The sequence below is a fragment of the Cydia fagiglandana genome, chromosome 27, assembly GCF_963556715.1.
Source record: "Cydia fagiglandana chromosome 27, ilCydFagi1.1, whole genome shotgun sequence".
Taxonomy (NCBI): domain Eukaryota; kingdom Metazoa; phylum Arthropoda; class Insecta; order Lepidoptera; family Tortricidae; genus Cydia; species Cydia fagiglandana.
This window is the reverse complement of record NC_085958.1, coordinates 621,943-649,140: the sequence shown is the minus strand read 5'-3', so window position 1 is coordinate 649,140 and position 27,198 is coordinate 621,943. Positions and strand designations below refer to the sequence as shown.

At 38.9% G+C, this 27,198-nt stretch overlaps 1 protein-coding gene across 1 annotated transcript; it reads right to left on the bottom strand.

The window, feature by feature from the left end:
- Positions 1-483: 483 nt before the first annotated feature.
- Positions 484-25,933, bottom strand: LOC134677963 (uncharacterized). Its single transcript, XM_063536397.1, has 4 exons — positions 25,718-25,933; positions 17,235-17,367; positions 3,293-7,048; positions 484-2,971 (listed from the first exon to the last, which is right to left on the bottom strand). The coding sequence occupies exons 2-4, from the start codon at positions 17,331-17,333 to the stop codon at positions 2,180-2,182; spliced, it is 4,647 nt and encodes a 1,548-aa protein (XP_063392467.1). The 5' UTR covers positions 17,334-17,367; positions 25,718-25,933; the 3' UTR covers positions 484-2,179.
- Between the last annotated feature and the right edge of the window lie 1,265 nt (positions 25,934-27,198).

Below are 27,198 nucleotides of genomic sequence, written 5' to 3'. Positions count from 1 at the left end.
CCTGTTTCACCAACGTGACAAGTGCGACGAATTGTAAAATCACTGTTGCTGACGTCACAGGCATCCATGGGCTACGGTTACCGCTTACCATCGGGCGGGCTGTATTCCTGTTTGCCACCATCATTGTATTATTAAAAAAAACTTTATAATATCGGAAAAAAACAGATATTTCTCTTGCTAAGTTTATGACAATTGTCACAAGAAACACTACAATTGTCACGAAATTCCGACATATAACTCTTTACCTGTCAAGAATTACCTACAATTCTTCTAAATCTTTGACAATTGTCAGAAACTTCGCAGGAGAAATATCTGTTTTTTTCCGATATAATAAAGTTTTTTTAAATAATACAATGATGGTGGCAAACAGGAATACGGCCCGCCCGATGGTAAGTGGTAATCGTAGCCCATGGATGCCAGTGACGTCAGCAACAGTGATTTTACAATTCGTCGCACCTGTCACCGATGTGAAATTGGGGCCAGGTGAAACTAAATAAAAGCTTGTAATAAATACAATTATGATGTACATCTGTAGTTACATTGACAATGAGAATAGAATCATGTATTACCCTTCATTGTATTCCAATGTTTAACCACTGTTTAACCATTAACTGATGATTTAATAGTAGGAAAATGAGTCTTATCTCATACAAATAAGCACTATTTTCCCTTGAGTTCCTCAAATAAGTCCAGCCAATGAAGGTGTGGCTTAAAAAAATCTCCTGTTATACTTTCCATGCGATTTTTCAAACTCATTAAATTAATTATACTGTATGTTTTTAATTAGTTTAATGACAATACAAAGTACTAATGAGAGAATTGTAAAAAAAATGTACATAGTTAAGGACCTGTAATTAATATTAAGTTAATTAATTCCATTGGGTTACGACAGTCATGCATTTTCTATGTAAGTTACATGCATGAAAGTATTGGCGTATGCTATAAACTTATATGTTTACGAATTAAGTACATATAACAAACACAATACAACAGGAAATATTACTGCAATGTTCTGCCGCCAGAGTGCAGCACTAATTTGTTTAGTAAACCATACAGTAACTTATATATACTACGCCTTAAACAGTTTTTTGACAAGTTTTCACTATGACATTGATGCACCAAGGCGGTTTGTTTACAGGTGGCCTACCGCGAAACGCGAAATTTCTTTATCTGCCTCTCTATCGATCGAGTAAGCAAGAGTGATAGAGAGGCAGAAACCGAACTTTCGATTGTCGTGTTTCACATAGGCCATGTGATTGACCTAGTGACGCATGATGTGTCATTGATGATGTCAATGAGGTTTGTTTACTGTATGTGCTAGTGGCGCCACCTACGCAGAGCTTTACCTAACATTCCCTATTTACATGGCTAATTTTCGTAACACAATGGAACACAAAAGTCCTAAACGACGCTTAATTATGTACAATTTTTGCAGTTCGACCTAACTGCTCGTGAATGGTTGTAACCACAATATTAGCACTTTTTCAACCACTAGTCATTTTAAAAAATTCATTAAACCATTATATGTTAGGTTTTATTTTATATCATCAATTCATCACATTATTAAAAGATGTTATGTAAGAAACATGAAATGGGATTTTGGTAGTTATAGGTATATTTTATTTATTAAAAAAATACTTCCTTAAATTCATAGTGTAAAATATTTTACTGGCAGTGTACTTGCTATCTCGCGCGATATATCAAAAATTGATTTGAAATTCCAACAGCCTCATTGACTGGACTAATAAGCTGGAACGAATATTTTAATGACAAAAAGTATGCTCTGAGAAGTCTCTCTCCAAAACGGCTTATACTTTTAACAACTCTTTATATTATATTCAACCTTAACGCATCAGTAATAAGGTTTAGTTTACTATGAAACTATAAGCTATTTTCAACAGTGACTTCACTGGTATATTAATTTTAAAAAAGTACTAAAGTTTCGAGGATACTTTGCGTTTTGAACATCGTTTTGCGAAAAACATCCTGACTTATTTACTTTTTGTAGACAAACTCCAAAAAGGACATGTATAGTTCTTTTTGAGCGGTTCGTCCGTTAAGATATATTCGCGAGTAACAGCAATAATTCATTTCACAACAACTCTTAGTTCATTATGACGTCTAATTTAGACAAATCATGAAACATCAAATCGTTAACATTCAACTATAAAATCTCCAGCTATAAGCTTGGTAAGCATGTCTGTTCAAAAACGCATAGTACTTTATGTATTAGCTCATATTGTTCTGAATTCTGGACCATACCACCTCGATTCAACCTCATATTGCAAACTATACCCAGCACATCTACCTTCTGCTCTATACTTAGCTGTTTTATACCGTTCAGGATAGCTATAAGACACCCAGTACGACCAATGCCTGCTGAACAGTGAATTATGGTCGCCGGTGACATATTTTCTTTACTAAAGTCTATAGGAGTCGATACACTTACACTCACATCCACAGAGTCATCCGAAGGCGGAAACACAAACTTAGAATCCTTCTTCGGACTCGCACACTGACACAAATCACTATCATCAAAATTGTACGTAGTTTCTTTTAAAACGTCTAAACTTAAATTTAAGAGCGCGTTCACATCTTTAGGGCACTTATGGTCCGCCCAATTGTGGAACCAATAATGGTACACCGTCACTGAATCATTTTCACAACACACATTTAAGTTCCTAATAGTATAACCAGGCTTTTTGATAAGACCTGTATTTTTGATTTTGAAACTCGATCCCACTTCTGAATCCGGACATTCGAATACCATTTCTTCGTTTATTTCTAGCGGGAAGTATTTTTCGCACTTCTGTCGATTGTTTTCTATGAAGTTTGTGAGCATGACCACTTTCTGGATGCCTTGGGAGGTAGAATGGGAGCTGTTCTGATGCACCATCTTCCAGAAATCGTAGACCGTGTTCTGGAGAGGGCCTTGGGTGGCGATGTAGCAGTTCTTAGTGTATTCATGCCCCTGGAAATAAACAAATCGGTAAGTACATAGTTATGGTCGCAAATATTATTTTTGTGGTCTGAAGACCGTGATTAGGGTTTGCATGGCGGATCCGAAATGTATAGGAAGATCCAGATCGGAATAATTTCATACATTTCGGATCCGGATTGCAAACCCTACCCATGACACATACATTTGTAAAAATATTGATGCAATCCAAAAGCAAAGCAAAGTAACAAAATTATTTGAGTAAAAGGGCTAAGAGTCCATCTGAGTAAGAGACCATCTAGGAATTCAAAATTAAAATTAGCCTAACAATATCCAAATATAAAATTATCTTACCTTTATAAAATTGGCATTAATGTATCCCTCGCCTGCCATCGCCGCATCAGATTTCAGTATGAACCTCGAATGCTCATTCGGCAAAATAGTCTTATATCTATTTTTCGGATGAGACCCAGAAACTATCGGCTTCTCCTGAAAGTTTGTGGGCATGTCCCAAAACTCCTGATGTAAATTTCTTAGTAAAGTTTTCTGATATTCCGAACAGGGGTGCGATACGTCAGGTATCAACATCTGAGGGTTTTCCTTTGTCAAATCAGCATCAACTTTATTAGAACAGCAATGCTGCCCTTCTATCGCACTATGGCATTTAACTTTCGAATAACCGTTCTGAAATACATCATTTAAATCTCTTAATTGTTGTCTGGTTAATACGCTCGACGCGTTTTGAAGATGCTGCATATTTGCCAAATAAAGTCTGAAGTCTTCAGACGTACTCTGTGGACTTAAAGGTTTGGTTGTGATGTTTCTAACGAATCCTTGCTGGAAATTTGGATCCTCCTGTCTTCCGAAAGCGTATATAATCTCGTTTTCTTGGTCTCCACAGACATATGTTAAGTTTTGAGGGCATTCATCAGTGCTATAAGAGTTTGACCATAGATTGTCATGTGAACCGAATCCAACGCATTTGTTCTCCCCAGTTCGTCGCATGCGAGTTTTATAAGACATTGGTATTAAGTTTTCCGTGCTTAGAGATTTTCTATGTTTATCTACATGTGGGAGCTCCTTTAGATTACTATCTATAAGACGCTCATCAATTTCTATGTCTCTTGGTTCCTGCGGCTGGATATTTAAAGTCAAAGACGTATTTGAACTTCTTCTTTCTAAGATTCCCTTTTTCTCTGGAGGGTTATCAATGCTTTGGTTACTGTTGTACCTGCTCAAATTGCATGTGGAGCCGTTGAGATTATAGTTAGATATACTAAGGCTCCGGTTCACGGATAACTGAGGGTTTGAGTTGTTAATGTTTAAAGTAAGGGAAGTATTTGAGCTTCTACGTTCAAGGAGCCCTTTCTTTTGGCCTGGTTTCGCGTCTTTATTTAAAGAACTGTTGCTAGAATGTCTGCTTAAAGAGTTATTTGGCAATATATTTAAAGTTAGGCTGTTGTTGGAGCCCCTTCGTTGTAATAAGCAGTTTTTGGATTCTCCAGACACATTCGTATTTGATGAGCAGATGACTCTAGTAGTTGGTGTGAGATGTTCCGCATTTATTGAAGTATTTGAATCTCTCCGATCTATAGACAGTTTCTTTCTGCTATCTGAGGTCAAGCTGAAATTCGACATGCTTGTTCTAACAGTCGTTAAGTTATGGCATGAAGCTCCGGAGCTATTTAAAGAACAGTTTGAACTCTGCAAGCTATGCGTACTGAGCATCAAACTCTGGTTAGAGTTCCTTCTATGAAGTTTCTTGGCTAATTTTTCATCCTCCTCACTTGGTTCGAAATCGTCAGAAGTGACGCCTTCGGGCAATGTTTTTAAATTAGTGCTAGACACGCTTAGGTTCTGCTTATAGTTGAGAAGGTTTGAGCCTAGAGTTTGTCCGGTTTCCTGGTGATAGCTCGGTCCTGACACGTTGATTTCTGGCGGGTTCTCGGCAAAGTCTGACATGTTTTCGTCAAAAGAGCCCATAGTTCTTCGAGACGGGCCGGGCTGGTATAGCATCAGATTCGCATGGTGTTCACGCAAAAAGATGCCACTGTCTTGGCCTTTCATGTAAAGCCGGCGTTGCTCCGCGCTTTTAGACCCTGACTCAAGTTTTATGTTCTTCTGAGCTAAAATTCTTATCAACTGTCGTTTCGGCGTGTTAGGTACTGATATAGAATTCTGCGGGACGTCCAAAGTTTTCTTCTGTGGCAGCGACAAGTTTACAGATTCAGAGGAATCTAAAGAAGTCGCTTTCACTTTCAGTGTAGGCGTTTTCACCTTCTTTTCTTCAGCGTTAGTGTATAACTTTTCGAATTCTAATAGCTCTTTTTCCAAATCGCTATCCCGTTTCGTCAGATCGATAGTTAGATTTCTTAAGTTCTTTCCTTTTCGTTTCGTTTGAGTTTCTGCTGGTGATGTCGAACCTTCTTCCGTAGTAACTGTAATTTCGAATTCCTTTGGCGAGAATCTGGGCATATCTAAAAAGGATTGTGTATCTGAGCTTTGGCGTAAAGTTTTCTTTCTTAAGTCAGGACTCTTCGGTTCGTCCTCTTCTGAGGTTTTATCCTTTACTGGTTCTTCCTCAAATTTAAACACGGGTTGATCTGACGGCGGTGTTTGGAGATGCCTTTCCATACTTTCGCATGAGGCGCTCACATCATTCTTATAAGCTTCATTCATTTGGTCTTTCATCTGTTTAGCTATGGGCAGGCCAAGATTCTGTTCAATAATCTTAGCATTGTCGGAGTCTAGAGATATCGATTTAAGTCTCTGTCGTCTGGCTTGCGCGGTGTTCGGATTAGGGGTTAATTCGTTTCGCTCTTCTTTCGTTTCTATTTCTAATGTTTCCATTTTGGCACAGCAATCTACTACGTCTTTATTGACCTCTTCAGTTTCCTCGCATTTTGATATATTAAGTTCTATGTTTTTGTAATTTGTATCGCAACTGTTGTGTCTGCGATATCGCCTGGCTTCTTTGTCCGCTGGAGGAGTATATCTTTCCTTTTCTAACGAGTTTCTCCCGCCATATCTTCTTGGTCTTGGAGACATCCTAGCGGCACCCTCTTCGGGCAGAGCTGCGTCGAATGTGAAATAATTCTCCTTGTTACAGCTATGGATTTTAGGGCTAGGTCTCGCGCTCAACACTCTAGGTGAGCTAGGTTTCTCCGGAGCATTTCTATTCAAATGATCTCCAAGAGTCCTGGGTGACTGTGGCACTTCGGCCTCTTTAGGCGTTTCGGGGAAGAATTTAGGAGACCTAACGGTGTCGTAGTAGACAGATTTAGGCGAAGGTTCGGCGAAGAACATAGGCGAGACCGCTTCGGGAGGCGTGAAGAATCTAGGAGAGGTCATGCTGTCAGCTAAAAGTTTAGGCGAGAAGTCGAATTTTGACTTATCCTTTGCAGAGCAGTCCAGAACTCTGGGAGAGTTCTGCATTTCTAGTCTCTCCTGCTGCCCTTCTAGATGAGGGGTGTCGGTGACACTGCATATATTCAGTCTGGTGCTGACGGACCTAAAGCGGCGTAAATTACTCGGTGACATATCGCTCCTCTCCTCTTTAGGAGTGACGGGCTTATCCATATCTACGTCTATCTCGACCTCGGTTTCGTTAACTTTTTTAACGACTTCCGCGTCAAAACCGAACACCTCGTCGGGTCCCCTCGTTAGGAACGGACTTTTCTCGTCTTTTTCGAGCGAGGGCGAGCGCGTCGCGCTATATTTTTTCGCTCGCGATTCCTGCGTCAACTCGCTTCCCAAATCCGACTCGATCTGCACTAGGGGTCGCGGGATGTTCGAGTATTTGTAGTCGAAAGGCTTTTTTATGAGCCACTGTTCCGGGAGGGGTATCTTGGGGCCCTTGTAGGGCTCGGAGGGACCGGGGGTCTGGTCCTGGGAGGTGTTGGGGACTATGACGATTTGTGGAGGCGGGGCCTTGTCGTCGTCGGCCGGCGCGTGCAGCGGGCGCGCCTCGGCGCGGCGCGCGGGGGGAGGGTGCGGGGGAGGGGGAGGGTGCGGGGGCGGGTCGGGGGGAGGGGGCGCGGGGTAGAGGTGCGGGTGCGTGTGGGAGGGGGCGGCGCGGGGCGGGCGGGGCGCGAGGCGGACTACGTGCACCTGGAATAGAGAGAATATTGCGGTTAATGACATGATGGGAAAAGTATGTATACAAATTCGGACATAATACAACTAATATGTAGTATATTATTGTCGAGGCTCGGAAGTAGCTACTTGCAGGCTGAGGATTCGTTTTAAACGGACGACCTTGGGAGTCCGTTTAATTGAATCCGAAGCCAGCAAGTAGCCTTCCAGCCGAGTCATATATAGTGCTTTTCTCAAAAATGGTGCAAGAAATATAAATATCATAGAAATATTTCACAAAAGCAACGTTCTTACGTATATATTTCCACAGAAAAAAACTCTTGCCGCCTTTTTTATTTTTTAATAAAAAAATAGAAGTGTATTTTTCTGCCGAAAATACGCCAAACTATTTGATTCAGCTAAATAATCGCGGTACTAATTATCTGTTTGGCTGTTTAATGGGCCTGTGCCTTCATTTGATATGGCCATTTGAACTTTTAAAAAGTTTGGAACTCGACAAATAATGGAATTTGTATGCAACATTGCAGTCCCAAAATCGAGACTACAATGTTTTTAACTTTTTAATTTTTGACTGACCATAAACTACTCGCTTCGCGACCTATTTTTTAGACGGCAAAGTCGACTTTGCCGTCCATTTTTGAGAAAAATACATTACATTAAATATATGCAAACTGTTACGCGCATGTGTGCAGCTAACCTGTATTTACATACTGTAGCGATGCTACATATTTGCCTAGGATAAATACATGCTTTTCCATACAAGATAACCGGTACAACATGACTGTCGCATTTCCAACAAAATAACATACACCAGAGTATGACACTTATGTAAAACTATAATGTACCTCCTCAGCTGTAGGTTGGTTGGCGTATCCTGCCTCCTGGTTAACTGGTTTCGAAGAAACAAGGCTAAAGAGTATGCCACTTGAACGGAACTTGTCACCCAGATTGCGCGGAGATTGGTGAACCAAACCTGGCTTCATGCATATCAAAATGATCCTCCTAGTTTACCCTAACTGCTCAAATAGGTCACTTCCTAATTTAATTAGTATTTTAGAATCATTTTCGGAATTTTTATGAAACATAAATAGTGAATATGAAGGTGTGAAAAGGTTGAAATTTTGACAGGAGAACTGTCAGAGAGTAGACTATGCGTTTAGTTACCGCATCGGAAAGAAGGTATTCTGAATGAAACAAGGTAGGAAACGTACGATAGAAATATAATTATTAGTAATTATTATTAACCACTTAAAATATTACAAGTATTAAGGAGCGTTGATATTTTTTCGAGAGTCATATGATTTGGAAAAGGTTTAAGTTGGTTTGACGTTTGATGCGTCGATATGGATCGAAACGGAGGGCTGGGGATTTTGCTAGAATCGACAATGGATGGAGAGTTGGTACTGGGGCACGCTAGCATTTAGACAGTTCCTAATTGAATATCGAAATAAACCGCCTCGCCCCCTTCCGCCGCCTGCCCTGGCCGGTGGAAGATTGGGATATATGTAAAGTGCGCCGTGTGTGTGTGTGTTGTGCGCGAAAAGGGCGTAGCCCACCGAGTGCTTTCCGTGCCGCCGGCGAGAGCAAGCATGGCCGACGGTCGCGTTGCTCCGAGCGCCGTTGCGCGCTCCCTGATGTGCTGAGCGTCGTGGGGACGCTGGTTTTCACCGCAGGGCGCAGTTTCCAAGGCCTGTGGACTGCGTGCCGCCTGGCGATCCCGAGGTGCTTCACACAGGCCTCCCCTTCACTTGCGTGGCCTATCGGCTCCGAGGCGCATCACGTTGGCGCCACCATCAAGCCGTAGGGCACGGCCTTGACCCGCGAGCCGTGTGTCGGACAGCCTTGCCGCGGTCCGACGACCCCAAGGTCTCATCGCGCGGGTCCTTCTTGTGGAACTCCTGAGCGCCGCGGGTTGTTCTCGCCCGGGCTTGCCAAAGCCGGAGCTTGAGGAACGCCCGCCGCCCACCGTCAGCGATCCGCCTGCTGCGTTAAATACCAGCGGGCCTGTGGATGATAGCTACGTTCGGTACCCGTGAGTGCACTAGACTTTTATCCCAGGTTTTGGCCAAAACCCCGCGTCTCGTCCATCTCGCGATCGTAGATTAAGGTTTACTATAGTGTCACCCCATAACTGCCGACAGTTTAGAGAAACCGATTGTATTCTGAGCAGCGCCCGCCCTAAAGCGGAGTGCATTGTAGTAGTTAGCGAATTGTATTAAATTGCATGTTATATATTTGGTTTTATCTTTTTAATATCCTATCAAGTTCCCATTAACCAGGTTAGAGTAACAAGAGGACCCTTGCACTCCAATAGTCCAATGTTTCACTGCGGATCTTATCCGAGGCACTATTTCCATTAATTATTTAAACATTTTAAAAACCTTATTATTTCTTATACAACAACAACATCATTTTTTATATACGACAATATTATTTTTTATATACGACAATGGCGCCCGAAAAAAAGTTTTAAATATCAACCTGGTTGCTGTGAGCTTGGGAGAGCGATAAGATAAATATATAAAATTAGTATCAGTTAAAAATTAATTAAAATGCAATTATTGGTCTTAAAAAATACAATACCATTTAATTTGTAACTTTACTTGTGACAGAGTAGCAAATTTATTATTTATTGTAATTATTATTAGGCTACACTATGAATAGTTAGCATAGCGCTTAGCCACAAATTATTTTTTCTACCACGCTCCAGTCGAGAGCATAGTGGTAGTGTACTTCAATACTTCATATATCTACCGAAGTGTTATTAGCTTATAATACTTAGGTGCACACCCTGACACAAGTAAAGCAGCAATCTTACCGACATGTCGGAGGAGGAAGGGGACGAATTCCATGACACAGGTGAGAGGGAAGGCAAACCCCCCACCACTACTCGTGAATTAACAGGATTCAATCCTTCGTATGTCAATACACGACCGCGGGGTGCTGCTGCAGACGCCCACCCACCCGGCCCATCCACGCCAAAACCACTAGAGTCTATTTTACCATATTTGGGGGCTCCGGGCCTTGTCCGTCAAACCAACTCAACCTTAACAGGGGCAGTCACTACAACCCCTACGACGGGAACTACAGGCAGTACAGAACGCATCGTGCATGTATTGCGCGAGGACCATTTGCGGTCGTGGAATTTGAAATTTTCAGGTGACTCAGATGTCACCGACTTCTTCCTTAGGATTGATGACTACAGACGTAGCCGAGACACTCCGGAGCACAAAGTGCTTAAATGTTTTGCAGATTTACTAAGCGGTAAAGCCTTAGATTACTATAGGCACATACGCGACGGAGTCTCCTCGTTGTCGGAATTGCAAGATCTTTTCAGATCGTTTTTTACATCAATAGACAATGATTATACTTTAGAAAAAACTATTCGAGAACACCGACAATCACCAGGCCAGTCATTACATTTTTACATATTGGAGATGCAAACTATGAATGCGCGGCTCACAACAAAATTATCAGAAACAACCTTACTGCAGATAATTAAACATAACATTTTGCCATCATATGGGCACCTGTTGGCTGTCGACGACTCGAATAGCATCCAAAATCTTATTGCTATAGGCAAACGTTTTGAAGCTTATTCAGGCTTACCTGGGTCTACAAATAATTCCAAAACAACAAAACAAATAAAACAAATTAACGAAATTAAAACTTATAATCAGAGAAATTTCAAGAGCAATAATACACAAAGACAGGTAAATAATAAAAACAACCAACTTACTTGTAAAAAATGTAAAAAATCGGGACATTCATACCAACAATGCCGCACTATTCCAGGCATTGTTTGCTTTCAGTGCGGTCAGAAAAATGTGCTTACAAGCACTTGCCACAAATGTAATCCTGCCAAGGGCAGACCAGCGCCGGAAGCAGACAATGTCCAAAAAAACTAGATAGACCAGGAGCCATCAAAACAATATCAAACACACTATATTTAGGTGCGGTGACTCCTGGTGTAAAGGCGGTTGAAGGAGATAACCGAATTTACATTGATTTTGAGGTACGAGAACGAATATATACAGGTCTAATGGACTCAGGAGCAAATTTAAGTATAATAGGGAACAATTACCATAAACATTTCTTAAACTTAGGATTTAATTTAATAGATTACACTACAACTGCGACTTGTGCAAACCGTTCTGTCGTTGAGGTCATAGGTAAAATCCTATTACCAATCAATTTCAGAGGGATGCTTTATAATATCATGTTTATGGTAATCCCAGAAGTATCTGATGACTTCATTTTTGGCATGGATTCTATATTAACACTAGAATTAATAGATATTTTTAAATTAAAAGATATTCACCTTCTAAAAAGGAAAACATCACTTAGGCCGGAGTCACTAAAAACATTATGTGCCATAGTGCCAAAACATGATCTCTCTCCTCTCGAATCAATTCAATTGGACAAAGTAATAAATGAATTTAAGTCAATCAGTACAGAGGAGCGAGGTCTGGGTAAAACATCTCTAGTAGAGCACAAGATCACAACAACGGGGCCACCAATAAAACAACGATATTATCCGCTTTCACCGGTTAAACTGAAGGCTTTAAATGACGAAGTAGACCGGATGCTTCAGCTGGGCGTGATAGCACCATCTAAATCACCATGGTCTAACCCCGTTGTTATGACTCCAAAAAAAGACGGTTCCTGGAGATTTTGTTTAGACGCCAGGAAACTTAACGACGTCACAGTCAAGGACTCATATCCTGTACCATACATTAATTCAATTTTAGATAATTTACGTGGCACACGTTATTTAAGCTCAATCGACTTGTCGGCGGCTTACTGGCAAATTTCTTTATGTGACTCCGACAACGTCGACGGCTCCGGCACGTCATGTCAAAAATGTGCATTTGTGGTACCAAACCGCGGACTATTTGAATTTAAACGCGTCCCGTTCGGTATCTCGAACGCGGGCTGTGAATTACAACGTTTGGTTGATTCTCTTTTTCACCATAAATACGGCGAGAAGATATTTGCATATTGTGACGACCTTCTCATAGCCACCAATTCGTTTGAAGAGCATATCGTTATTTTAAATGACGTTTTTCAAGCTTTAAGCAAGGCAGGTCTAACTATAAATTTTAGTAAGTGCGAATTTTGTAAGTCAGAGCTTAGGTACCTTGGATACATAGTCGGTTCACAAGGTCTACTAACAGATCCACAAAAGCTAGATAGCATTAAAAATTTCCCGCGCCCAACAACCGCTAAGCAACTACGCGCATTTATAGGGCTCTGTTCTTATTACCGACGATTCGTGGCAAATTTTTCAACTATCATAGCCCCGATGACAGCTTTAATTGGCAAGAAGAAGGGTAGAGACACTGTAGACTGGACAGTGGAAGCAGAGAGGTCATTCCTAGCGCTTAAAGAAGCCCTCACCCAGGCTCCGGTGCTCGCCTGCCCTGATTTTTCCAAACCATTCCAGATCCATTCAGATGCATCAAGCGTCGGCATCGGGAGCGTACTTATTCAGGAATTGAGCGGTATAGAACACCCTGTAGCTTTTTATTCTAGGTTGCTTACGAAAACCGAACGAAATTACAGCACAACCGAACGTGAACTCCTAGCATTAGTGGACTCAATAAATCATTTTAGACCGTACATAGAAGGTAGCCGCTTTGTGGTGGTCACCGACCATATGTCGCTAAAATGGCTCAAAACGCTAAACAACCCTTCAGGTCGTTTGGCGCGATGGGCAATGCAGTTATCTTGTTTTGACTTTGAAATTAGACATAAAAAAGGCTCCATGCACGTAGTACCAGACGTTTTGTCACGTATTGAGGCAGTAATATTCGAAGGAGGTTGCAGTTCTAAAGATAATTGGTATAATAAATTATTTAAAAATGTAGAAACAAACCCAGTATTTCATAAAAACTATCAAATAAAAAATAAAGTACTATTTAGATATTCAAAACCAATATCAAATTTACAGACCGAAAATAATTGGAAAATAGTTTTGCCTAGAGAATTAATACCAGAATGCATTAAAGAAAATCATGAAAAATTAACAGTCCATCCTGGCACATTTAAAACTTTATCAAAAATTAAAGAAAACTATTTTTGGAAAGGCATGTATGCAGACGTGAAAAATTATGTGGCCACGTGTGAGAAGTGTAAAGCATACAAACACTCAAATCAGCCTCCACATGGGCACATGACAAACCAGAAAAAGGTTAATAAACCTATACACACTCTATCTATCGACCTAATAGGTCCTTTAGTACAATCATATTCTGGTCACGTCTACATACTATCTATAGTTGATGTATTTACAAAATATTGTTGGATTCACCCACTTAGAACTGCAACAACTAAAACAGTAACTACATTTATAGAATCAGAAATTTTAAATAAAGAGGGAATCCCATGTGTTTTAATCTGCGACAACGCAACAATATTCCAAAGTAAACAATTTAAAGATTTTTGTGCCACACACTCAATACCAAGGATATTTTATAACGCATATTACGCACCTCAATCTAATACAGTAGAACGCTTTAATCAAACTATTGAGACCTGCCTAGCTATTTTAGTAGGACAAGACCAAAGGAACTGGTCCAAGTACCTACCGCAAATCCAGCTATCTTTGAATAGCACTATTAATATTGTAACGGGGCATACACCATTCTTGTTGGCAAAGGGGCGAGAGATGATGACGGATGGCATGCTGCATTCCATTAGGGGCGGTATTCCAAATTCGTTAGACGACCTCCAAATTTCCAACCGGTCCGACAGAGCAACTGCTCTCAACGAGATGGCAGATATTTTCCAGCGCGTCACTGATGCTTTGACCAAAGCGTACAAACAAAACGCGGTACGATATAACCTGCGCCGTAAGGAACTGCGGCTAAGCGTAGGCGATATCGTATGGAGGCGTAATTTTGTACAGTCAAATGCAGCACACTTCTTCTCCGCAAAATTGGCACCGCGCTTCCTGAAATGCAAAGTCATTAAGAAGCATTCGGATGTCGTATATGATCTTCAGGAGATAGACACGGGTAAAATTGGAAAGTATCATGTCAAGGACATAATTAAAGTCCCACAAGGTGTATGTCACACGTAACAATTTGTTTTATATTATTAGGGCATACTAAGATTTAGCCCATTCTTTTTTTTCAAGCATACATGCTTCTTTGACCCAACTGGTCAACATTTGTTCCAAGCATTTCCTAGGAAATCAAATTTTATAAGTAACTACATACCCTAAGGGCCCAGGGTGACTCAATTATGGTGGATATAATACACTAAGTAGGACATGGAAAAGAAAACCAAGTTTTTTCTTTTTCAATTAATGCAAGCCCATTGGCTGCATATTGGAGTTTGATTTAAGTGCGGGTTACAAGTAGCTCCCACTATTGCTAGTATAAGTAATAAATAAAAAAAACTACCAACTAGTAACCACATTATATTAGGGTACTAGTAGCTTTGTATTTGTAGGAATATAGGCATAGCAGAGCATGCTATAGTAAAACATAACTATTAGTATATCAATAGGTAGCATTACATTAGGAATAGAAATACATGTAATATACTAATTAATTAGAATAAATTAGCCTAATCAAAGATAACTAATATTTTTGTTAGCATTAAAAGATATCAATTAGCCTCAAAATGAGAGTTAGCTCATTATTAACTATAGCGACTACATTATACAACTTAAGACTATTTCAAAGGAAATCTAGGTTATATTTTTTAGTTGAGTAGCAGAAACCACAGTGTGGTGGCCACACGCTGTGATTTCTAATGTGAAACATGTGATAGTCATGATCTGACCACAGCATAGTGTTAAGAGGTATACGTCTACGTTATAGTTCTAGAACATAACATAGGTAAATTAAAGATAAATATTAAGTAGCATACTAAATAAATAAATATAGGTTTAGTGTCAAACGATAATAAATATGGAGCGCATGTATATGTCCGCATGTATAGTTAACGTCCTACTGGACCAGATGATTTTTTGGGAAAAGATTTTTTTTTTTTTCTCTCCGGTTACCCCGGCTGCCTCGGTTAAGCGGCGCTTAACCTCTTTGCCGAGAGAGGGGATATTGTAGCGATGCTACATATTTGCCTAGGATAAATACATGCTTTTCCATACAAGATAACCGGTACAACATGACTGTCGCATTTCCAACAAAATAACATACACCAGAGTATGACACTTATGTAAAACTATAATGTACCTCCTCAGCTGTAGGTTGGTTGGCGTATCCTGCCTCCTGGTTAACTGGTTTCGAAGAAACAAGGCTAAAGAGTATGCCACTTGAACGGAACTTGTCACCCAGATTGCGCGGAGATTGGTGAACCAAACCTGGCTTCATGCATATCAAAATGATCCTCCTAGTTTACCCTAACTGCTCAAATAGGTCACTTCCTAATTTAATTAGTATTTTAGAATCATTTTCGGAATTTTTATGAAACATAAATAGTGAATATGAAGGTGTGAAAAGGTTGAAATTTTGACAGGAGAACTGTCAGAGAGTAGACTATGCGTTTAGTTACCGCATCGGAAAGAAGGTATTCTGAATGAAACAAGGTAGGAAACGTACGATAGAAATATAATTATTAGTAATTATTATTAACCACTTAAAATATTACAAGTATTAAGGAGCGTTGATATTTTTTCGAGAGTCATATGATTTGGAAAAGGTTTAAGTTGGTTTGACGTTTGATGCGTCGATATGGATCGAAACGGAGGGCTGGGGATTTTGCTAGAATCGACAATGGATGGAGAGTTGGTACTGGGGCACGCTAGCATTTAGACAGTTCCTAATTGAATATCGAAATAAACCGCCTCGCCCCCTTCCGCCGCCTGCCCTGGCCGGTGGAAGATTGGGATATATGTAAAGTGCGCCGTGTGTGTGTGTGTTGTGCGCGAAAAGGGCGTAGCCCACCGAGTGCTTTCCGTGCCGCCGGCGAGAGCAAGCATGGCCGACGGTCGCGTTGCTCCGAGCGCCGTTGCGCGCTCCCTGATGTGCTGAGCGTCGTGGGGACGCTGGTTTTCACCGCAGGGCGCAGTTTCCAAGGCCTGTGGACTGCGTGCCGCCTGGCGATCCCGAGGTGCTTCACACAGGCCTCCCCTTCACTTGCGTGGCCTATCGGCTCCGAGGCGCATCACGTTGGCGCCACCATCAAGCCGTAGGGCACGGCCTTGACCCGCGAGCCGTGTGTCGGACAGCCTTGCCGCGGTCCGACGACCCCAAGGTCTCATCGCGCGGGTCCTTCTTGTGGAACTCCTGAGCGCCGCGGGTTGTTCTCGCCCGGGCTTGCCAAAGCCGGAGCTTGAGGAACGCCCGCCGCCCACCGTCAGCGATCCGCCTGCTGCGTTAAATACCAGCGGGCCTGTGGATGATAGCTACGTTCGGTACCCGTGAGTGCACTAGACTTTTATCCCAGGTTTTGGCCAAAACCCCGCGTCTCGTCCATCTCGCGATCGTAGATTAAGGTTTACTATAGTGTCACCCCATAACTGCCGACAGTTTAGAGAAACCGATTGTATTCTGAGCAGCGCCCGCCCTAAAGCGGAGTGCATTGTAGTAGTTAGCGAATTGTATTAAATTGCATGTTATATATTTGGTTTTATCTTTTTAATATCCTATCAAGTTCCCATTAACCAGGTTAGAGTAACAAGAGGACCCTTGCACTCCAATAGTCCAATGTTTCACTGCGGATCTTATCCGAGGCACTATTTCCATTAATTATTTAAACATTTTAAAAACCTTATTATTTCTTATACAACAACAACATCATTTTTTATATACGACAATATTATTTTTTATATACGACAATACCAAAAGAGCATTATTATTATTAACTAGCGACCCGCCCCGGCTTCGAACGAGTTACACAAAATCGTAACAAATTATACACTTAAACCTTCCTCAAAAATCACTCTGTTGATATGTCAAAACCGCATGAAAATCCGTTCTATAGTTTTTGAGTTTATCGCGAACATACATACACACAGACGCGGCGGGGGACTTTGTTTTATAAGGTGTAGTGCTGGGATTGAATATCTTTAGTAGATACGGACGGAGTAGCTTAGCTACTAAGTCTTTGAAATTGTTGTATATTGTTTGTATAGCGCGGCGGCCGCGGCGGGAGCCCACATGCCGCCGCGGCCCGCACTACTGCGACGCTCACATCTGTCACTGTTGTATACTGTGTGTATAGTACATACTTGCTTGTGCCGCTTGGTGTGTCGGCAGGCGCGCAGAGCCAGCAGCGCCAGCAGCGCGGCGAGCGCGGCGCCCGCGCCGGCCGCGGCGGGAGCCCACATGCCGCCGCGGCCCGCACTAGTGCGACGCTCACATCTGCAATTGTACACACACGCTTTTAAGACAAGTTGTTTGACTGTAGAAACAAAAAAAAAATGCGCCGCACTGGCAGGATCGCCATGTGAGGTGGGACGTAAAGACAAACACTGTCTCTGGAGTTAGGTTTATTCTGATATATGATACTTATGCTATGGTATATATAGGGTACATAAGAGAGTGTGTGCGTGTTATAGTTATATGGTGAATTATGGTGCACACTACAAGTGAGTGAACTTTAGGAACTAACCAAATTATTTTACAAATATTTTGATTTGTGTTGCCCCCAAGGTTTTTTTTTCCATTTTGGTCTACCGAAGTTTGATAGAGATGTTTATTTTTTAATTTTATACTAAAGGAAAAAATGGAAAAATTTACGCATCCGGCAAGTATTGTAAGATAAGTTTTCTTTTGTGCAATAAAGTTTAAATAAATAAATAAATAAGAGTAAGCATATTTTTTTTTCATTTTCTCCTTTATATATAAAATTTGGAATATCGCTCGCAGACGTATCTGCATGTTTAAAAAAATATTTTTGTGCAACGGACGGGTACGTCTAAAAGGCACTTTTTTCGTAACTAAATTGCTGTGAAAGATCTTACATATAAGAAATCTACATATTTGGGTTCGCCATTGACATCGCGAAAAACGTGTCTAGGATTTTAATTTTAAACTAATTAACACAAAAGTTATGGCCAGAAAACCAGTTTTTTAGCCTAAAATTGTTCAACTTTGATGTCAAATATCTCGAAGACAATTTACTTTGAAGTAAATATGAGATACTATATTGCTTAAAGCCGTTGCTGTTAATATGATAAGCCAAAGTCGAATAAAGTGCAAAGGAATATCGGTTAAGAGGTCAGCCTCAAGATCTGGGTTAACCTAGTGGCCTTAATACAAATCAATATCCTGTCAAGCCGAATCTCACTAAATCTCACGTTAAAGATCTCGCGTGTGATTAGGGAACACGGAGGGTACAGACAAATCTCACGACTTCTCAGGAGGATGGGGGGTATAAAACTCCTCAAAATATACTTGGGAGCACAATCTTTATCTTAGAAACAATAGTCTGTCACATATTTTAACACACCGACAGCTATATAACACTTTAAACTCTCGCGTTTTGTACACATATTTAATTACACAAACGGGTCTACCGCGATATGATTTCAATGCTTTTACCTCAAATTCCGCCGTTTTAGCTGAGTTTAAGCACCTGTGGTCTCGGAAAGACCACAAATTATATCGCGGTAGACCCGTTTGTGTAATTAAACAGAGACAGCTCACAAGAATCTGTTGATTATTTAAATGAACAGTCTGTATTAAACACTCATCTCTGCCAGAGACCTTGTAAAGGAAAACATACATTTCCGTAGCAAGACGGAAGAGTGTGACGCACTCTTATTAATAGCCGTGTTGACAAACTCCATGGCAATAAGGAAAGGTGTTCTATACAGGGTGAACTTAGTCTTGCCATATATGTTATTACAAGAGTCTGTTGCCAGTCCCATATTGGGATACCCTCCTCCAATTGAGGGGGGATTTAAATCTTGTCGGGGCAAAGGTGTACGGTTGGAGCCGGTTTAGGTTTATTTGACGTTCATAAGCGCATTGTAATATGCCTATTTGAATAAACTATATTTTATCTTATCTTATCAAGAGACGGGTCCAGATCTAGAGGCCCACAAGTCAAATAATGGGAGGATGAAATAATAACTACTGTAGGACCATTCTGGACAAGACTGGCCAGGCAGAGGAAATACTGGAAAGAGTTGGAGGAGGCCTTTGCCAACCGGCACACTGAACTACGAGACTTCATTCAAAATCAATCCAAGCAAACAGTTCAAAGTTCAGAAGAAGAGGCTATACAAATACAAATATGTTATTATTATGACTTAGTCTTGCCATATATGTTATTACAACGGTCTATAAAACAATACAGTCATTCGACGAAAACGTCTAGGCAGGGCAATCGTGCGGGGTGCGAGGGGTGAGGGGTGGGTCGCGCGCACCCGAGCTGCATACATCGCCATTATTAGTCACTCGGTACTCTGATACTATTTTATGTTTAACTTTCTTTGCAACCTCAGTTTTTTTTTTTATGTAATAGTCAGCAAACGAGCAGACGAGCAGACGAGCCGCCTGATGGGAAGCGGTCATCGTCGCCCATGGACATAAGCAACACCACAGGAGCCACTTAAGCGTTGCCGACCCTTGAGAACCCTAAATACCCGCTTCTTGAAGAATCCCATGTCGTAGCGCAAAGGAAATACCTCAGGAGGCAAGTCATTCCACATCAGTGTTGGCAAAATATCAATTCGAATTGACGATTGACGATTGAGGATTGACCGATCAATTCGAATTGACGATTGACGATTGACGAAATTAATTCTAAATCTACTGATTGAAGATTGACGATTACTAATCGTTAATTCGAACTGACCCGTCAATCCTCAATCCTCAATCGTCAATTCGGATTGACGATTACTTTGTATGTACACCTAAATTAATGTCCTTTTTATTTAGGCCATTTTTTGAAACTGACCAAATGCGTTCCGAAGCGGTGTCCGAGTTTACCAAAGGTTCCGAAACATGTTTCTGACGGCATTATGAAGGATGTCCTTTATGGAACATTTTCGGGATTTTCCTTAAAATTAACCGATAGCGTTCAAAATCGATATCTGAGGTGCCCAAAGGTTTCGAAACTTGTTTCCGAGGGAAATATTGAGAGATGCCCTTTTTTGGGACATTTCTAGAAATTACCCGATTGCGTTTAAAATCGATATCTGAGGTAGCCAGAGGTTTCTAAACATCTTTTCGACTGCAATATTGAAAGGTGTCCTGTTTCGGGACATTTTAGTGACATTTTTTGAAAGTGACTGCTTGCATTCAAAATCGATATCTAAGGTGCAAAACATGGTTTCAACGGCAATATTTAGATTCTACCAGGGACAGGAACCGGTTACCTTAACCGGGGTTTTTCATAGGGTTATTTTAGAAGCGGTTGTAAAAACACCTACCATAACGGTAACCGTCTGATAAGGTAACACTTTGATTCGGTAACCGTATCAGATACGGTTAACCTCTGTTACCGGTAACCGAAATAAAAACCCAGTCTATTCAGTTACCTCATTATAAAGTTTTTGACCAGTTCAAACGATTGTAATCTTTATGCACACTTAAATTCAAGTTGTTATTGAATAACCGAGGTTGGCATGAGCGATCTATGAAGCCTCCAGCATAAACAAGTTTTTTTGCCGTTCCTCTGTTTATCTTTATATCTACCTGTGTGGTGTGTTCTTATTATAAATCTTATTATATTATAAATAAAAGAAATAAAGTAAAAGAAATAAATAATGTAAATAAAAGTAATTAAATACAATAAATAATATAAATAAATTACAAAAAAAATTAAATAAATAAAATAAATAAAATAAATAAAATAAATAAAATAAATAAAATAAATGAAATAAATAAAATAAATAAAATAAATAAAATAAATAAAATAAATAAAATAAATAAAATAAATAAAATAAATAAAATAAATAAAATAAATAAAATAAATAAAATAAATAAAATAAATAAAATAAATAAAATAAATAAAATAAATAAAATAAATAAAATAAATAAAATAAATAAAATAAATAAAATAAATAAAATAAATAAAATAAATAAAATAAATAAAATAAATAAAATAAATAAAATAAATAAAATAAATAAAATAAATAAAATTAATAAAATTAATAAAATAAATAAAATTAATAAAATTAATCAAGTAAATCAAGTAAATAAAATAAGTAATATGTATGTATATATATTTATTTTATTTACTTGATTTTTTTTATTCTTTTTTTATTTTTTTATTTTATATATATATATACAGGGTGATTCAGGAGACGTGAGCAGGACTAACACAGCGCATTTCGTAAATTATAAGCAACTGTTTCGTATCAGTATTTGTGAGATTAACGTTAATTTTCTAGTCGTGTTGAAAAAAAAAGTTATTAATTTATTTACGACATGCATGGTCACCCTAAAATTACAATACTAAACTACCGATACTCTGTGTCAAATTTAATGTCATCACTGTCATCACGGTCTGGTTACTTTTGAAAACTCCTATCTCACTCAAGTTTGACAGTTATTTTCTTCGTAATCAAAGCGCTGTCATTACGGTTAAAGAGGTTTTATGTTTAGTGATTAGGTCTTGTAGGGTGACCATGATTGTAGAGAATTAAACTAGCCCTCACCAAAAAGTTAAAAAATAGGAAAAAGTGTGGTTGTTTCGCCTAAATACGACGGTGATCGATCAATTATCAGTTACTGAGTGTGCAGGATTAGTCCTGCTCACGTCTCATGAATCACCCTGTATATATATATATACATATATATATAAATAAAATAAATAAGATACATTAAATAAATAATATATAAAATAAATAAAATAAGTACTCCCGGTCCTGTAATAATAAAATTATAGGTCGTCAGTCAATACTGACATCAGGAACATGTTTTCGAACCTCTGGGAACCTCAGATATCGAATTTAAGTCCAGTAAGTAAGTCCCAAAAACTTTTAGGGACCTATGGTCGACATCGATTACGAATATGAACTTAATCGGCCAATTTCGAAAAATGTCCCAAAAAGGGACATCAGTCAATACTGACATCAGGAACATGTTTTCGAACCTCTGGGAACCTCAGATATCGAATTTAAGTCCAGTAAGTAAGTCCCAAAAACTTACACCTTTGAAAAGTAATCTTAGGGACTATGGTTAATCTAGATTGAGAATTGATTTAATCCGAATTGAGGATTGATGCGTTAATTCAAATTGATTCAATCGGATTGCCGCGTCAATCAGAATTGATTCAATTCGAATTGATCAATCCGGATTGATCAATTCGGATTGACGCGTCAATTCGATTGATCAATCCGGATTGATTTAGTTCAGATTGATGCCAACACTGTTCCACATTCTGCACGTTCTGGGAAGAAACGAGCGAGATGCCCGCTTATTCTTGGTGTGCCATGTATCTAAGAAGTGGGGATGAACTTTGCTCCTTTGGCGGGAGGTGCGGTGATAAAATCGAGACGAATTAGACTTAGACCTACATAAAATATTTATTATTAAATTCATAGACACTAGACCATTTTTTGATACTTCCCACTTCCCCTACCACTCCATAAACGTGTGACGTAGTTGATAGATGCCCCCTTTGACTATGAGTCTACAACTACTACGAGTCATTACTTCAGTATCATATCATATAAACGGCAATTTCTTTGATAGACATTTTTTTTTTATTTAGATTTTGTAGGGTCCCATACCACAAAAGGAAAAAAACGGAATGCTTCACTCACTCACTCACTTGTGCGTCTGTCTGTCCGACCATTCCCCCCTCCCCCTTTAGGGGTCATCCATTAATTACGTCACACGAATTTTTAGGTTTTTTGACCCCTCCCCCCCTCCTTGTCACACTTGGTCACATTTGGCAAACCCCTCCCCCCTAGTGTGACGTCACATTTTTTCTACGAAATCGCCAAATCGAATTCAGTAAGTATCTAAGTATTATTACTATTTTATCAAAATATTTTTGACGATATAAATATTAGTAATTTTACAACCCAAAACTACATAGCTGCATAGCTGAATAAAATAATTTAAATAAATTTTCGGTTACTGATGAAGTTAAAGTGACGTCACAAAGTTTGTGTCTCCCCCCTCCCCCATGTCACAATATGTCACATTTTCTTGACCCCCTCCCTCCCCCTAAACGTGTGATGTAATTAATGGATGCCCCCTTATCTCTGATACTACTGGGCCTAAATTTTGGAAAAAAATACACAAAATAGTTCTCAACCTATAGATGGCCGAGAAACCTATTAGAAATGTGCAGTCAAGCGTGAGTCGGACCTAATTACTTAATTTTTGATCCAAACCCTATGAGTTTTATTCACATTCCACAGAAAAAATACATTGTTAAAATCAAGTACATACCTAATGTACTTGGAACGCGAGTTGGAATTGCACTTGACCGGTTTAATAGTAATAGCCTTTATTTCATGCGTTTTTGTTATTTTTACACTTTCATTGTTATTACATTTATTTATTAAATTATTTTTTTAAACTTTTATTGTTTTTCAATTTATTTGCATTTGCATGCCGCATGTGCGGAAAAGGCCTCCCCCAGTTTTTCCCATGCCTTCCTATTCTGTGCTGTTCTCCACCAGTATCTATCGAAATTTCGCAGCTCATCTCTCCATCTAATATTCGGTTTTTTCTGTTTTCTCGGTGTGTCTATTGATAACCATTCTGTGACATGTTTGGTCCACCGGTTATCTGTAGTACAACATACATGGCCAGCCCAGGCCCATTTACTCTTTTTTATTGCATGTATTACATCTTTTACCCCAGTTTTCTCTCTTATAACTTCATTTCTGGTTCTGTCTTTAATTTTTAACATGGACCGTTCCATTGCCCTTTGACAAATCTTCAGTTTATGTGTGTGTTTCTTGATGGGGCTCCAGGTATGGGCACTTGACCGGTTTACAATTATTTTTCATGGTTTTTATAAAAACGAATCACTTACCTCGTTATTCATAAACATTTACTGAAGTTGACAAGCCGATAATAATTGTTTGTCCCTTTCCATTATACCAATACGTCGGAAAGGGACAAACGATTATTATCGGCTTGTCAACTTTAGTAAATAGGCAATAGTCTAAACCAGCGGTCGGTAACCTTTTAGCAGCCAAGGGCCACATATTAGTTAACGAAGATGACGCGGGCCGCACTTTGGTAATATTTGTGACTTTAGCAGATATTGTCGTTCGTCAGAATTACATACAAAATAGCCCGGGAGGCTCGCGGGCCGCAAGCGAGAGGTGGTGGGCCGCATGCGGCCTGCGGGCCGCTGGTTGCCGACCGCTGGTCTAAACTGTGATAAGTTATCCCACAGTGGCCACAGTCACATGAATTTAGTTTTATAAAGGCTATAACAGTGAAAACTGGCTTTTTATGTTGGTAATTATACCGCAACAGTTGTGTCACCGATATCAAAATCATGTTTACTGATCAGATTTATCAGGAATGAAAGACGCACTCTTACAAGTTCGTTTTATTTTAGCATTTGAAAAAAAGGTTAAACAATTTTGAAATGTCTTTTTATTGAAAAACACTTTCAAAAATAAGTCACGGCTAATATGTAAAGACCACAGATGGACAGCCATAGTCACGAACTGGAAAGGCACAGACGGTAAGCGCCGAAAAGGCAAACCAAACATGCGCTGGGAGGAAGACATGAAAAGAATTGCTGGTCCAAATTGGAAAAGAATAGCACAAGACCGTGAAAAATGGACATCTTCGGAAGAGGCCTTCACCTAACGGGTTCCTACAAATTAAATCAACAAAAATATATTAACAAACTTTATGTATAATATCGAAAGGAAATAAAAGGCTTTTTATTTTTATTTTATTTTATTTTATTATTATTTATAATATGTAACAATTATGAATCATATATGATTATTTACATTATTTTGCTGTTACTGATTTTTAAAAAGTGTTTTGTAATTAAAAGACACATCAAGATCGCATAGTCTTTTTCTCATGCTAATAAAACTATAGAGGTTGAACCACTTCTCCTTATATTTATTATATGTCTGTGTTTTTGATCATAAAATTTTTATTACTCACAACTTGGTGACAACATGAAGTCAGATGAAGTCTGTTATAATTTTAGGCTTTAAAGAGAGTATACACGGTTTTCTGACTACTTACTCAGAGCAATACATGATGCAAACCAATGATTCAATTTCAATATTTTTAATTTCACTCATATTTTGATATATATTCACTATACACAACTGAACTGCACAACTAACATGACATCACTGCTAATCTCCCATCTTCACAACACTATTTAACCTCCAAATCGCGCTGATAATATCTTGCCAGACCAATTTCAGACGCGTGCGACGATCGTAAGGCCGCGAATCGCGTGACGAACGGAATCTATTTACAGCTCCTGACATACTCGCTTGCCTGATCGCGCAAAAACGAGCAAAAGACTACTAAAAAGGCTTCCAATTGTCTTTGTTTCACTTTAACATCGTTAAATCACGATTTTTAGAGATAATATAGATATTTTTATAAGGTTTAGATATTATTTATGATGATAAACTACGAAGATAAATTACGTGTTTTGAAAACGATATTACGTGAACACAGTATGAGTTACAGCATTGAAAATACTAAATTACAACGCTACAGTTATTAAAGTTTCTAGGAGTATATAATTATAACGGGAAAAGTAAGCAGATTAAGAGAAACTTTGTAAAATATTACTCACGGTGCATTGACGTTATTGTCGTCAATCCTTGCAGTTTCGAGCGCTTTTTAACACAATAGTTAACTATTTGTTAGCACGAAACACTTATTTTATGGCACCACAATACTTCACTATCACTAAATATTCGTTTATTTGGCAAATTTTGTAGTAAATTTGCTCGTTTTTATCGTAAGCACTACTCGTCGAAGTTTTGACGTTCAGCTAGTCAGCCATTTTTCTTTCGGGACAACAAAAGCAAAATAATGTTGCAAGCGTAAAATTTCAAGTTTCCCTGCAGAAAAATCTATAAATAATATTTTTGTATTATTAATACAGTAAAATTATACATTTTGCGTTTGCGTCAAATCCGGTAGTTCTGATTTTTTGTAGGCTTGTATATGATGTAGGCCCAATGAATAATCCAAGTTTGTGACCTCGAGCGCCCAACGCAACTTTGTCAAAAATCGAATAAACCGAAATTTTTTTTAGATATGTGCGATTATAACACAAAAGTACTAGTTTTTGCTAGTAACTTTCTAGGGCGTATTTAAAGAAGACTAAATTTGCTACAATAAGACACTAGAATGGTCTCTCTACATCTAGTATTTTCCGAGTAAAAAATCTTTCAACATTTTATAATTTTACATCAGTTCTTAGCTATAAAATAAGGGTTAGGTAGGTAATTTATATGGAATTCATCACCGGCACGTTCTACAAAATATTTATTTTCCATAAAAAAATGTGTGAGTGCCTATTTTGAACAAATATTTTTTTATGGCAAATAAACATTTTGTAGAACGTGGCGGTGATGAATTCCATATAAATTCCTACCTAACCCTTATATTATACCTAAGAACTGATGTAAAATTATAAAATTTTGTAAGGCTTTATCTCGGAAAATATTAGATGTACAGAGACAATTCTAGTGTCTTATTGTAGCAAATTTAGTCTAGTTTAAAAACGCCCTAGGAAGTTACTACCAAAAACTAGTACTTAAGGGTTATAATCGCCAAAACCTAAAAAAAATTGCGGTTTATTAGATTTTTGACAAACTTGCGTTCGGCGCTCGAAGTCACAAACTTGGATTATTCATTGGGCCAACATCATAAACACGTCTGCAAAAAATCAGAACTACCGGATTTGACGCAAAAGAGCCAAGTTACAAAATTCGACAAAGTTACTGGATTATATATGTAAACTTTTGTGTTTTTAGGTATTTCTGAAAATAAGTTACTTAATTGTACAACGATTATTACTCGCTTAATCTAATCTGTAAATATATTGATAAAAGTACACATATAGATTGTTACCAATACCATACATACTTCGAATAGTATACGATTTTATTATTAGAAAATGAGACGTCACAGCAACTGGCTATGGTTATGCAATCGTTATTGACGTCACGAAATAATTATTTGCACAAGTCATCATAAATACAAAATGCATTGTAATAACTTATCATCATAATCTGCTAACTAATGCAATGCCGTGGTAATCAA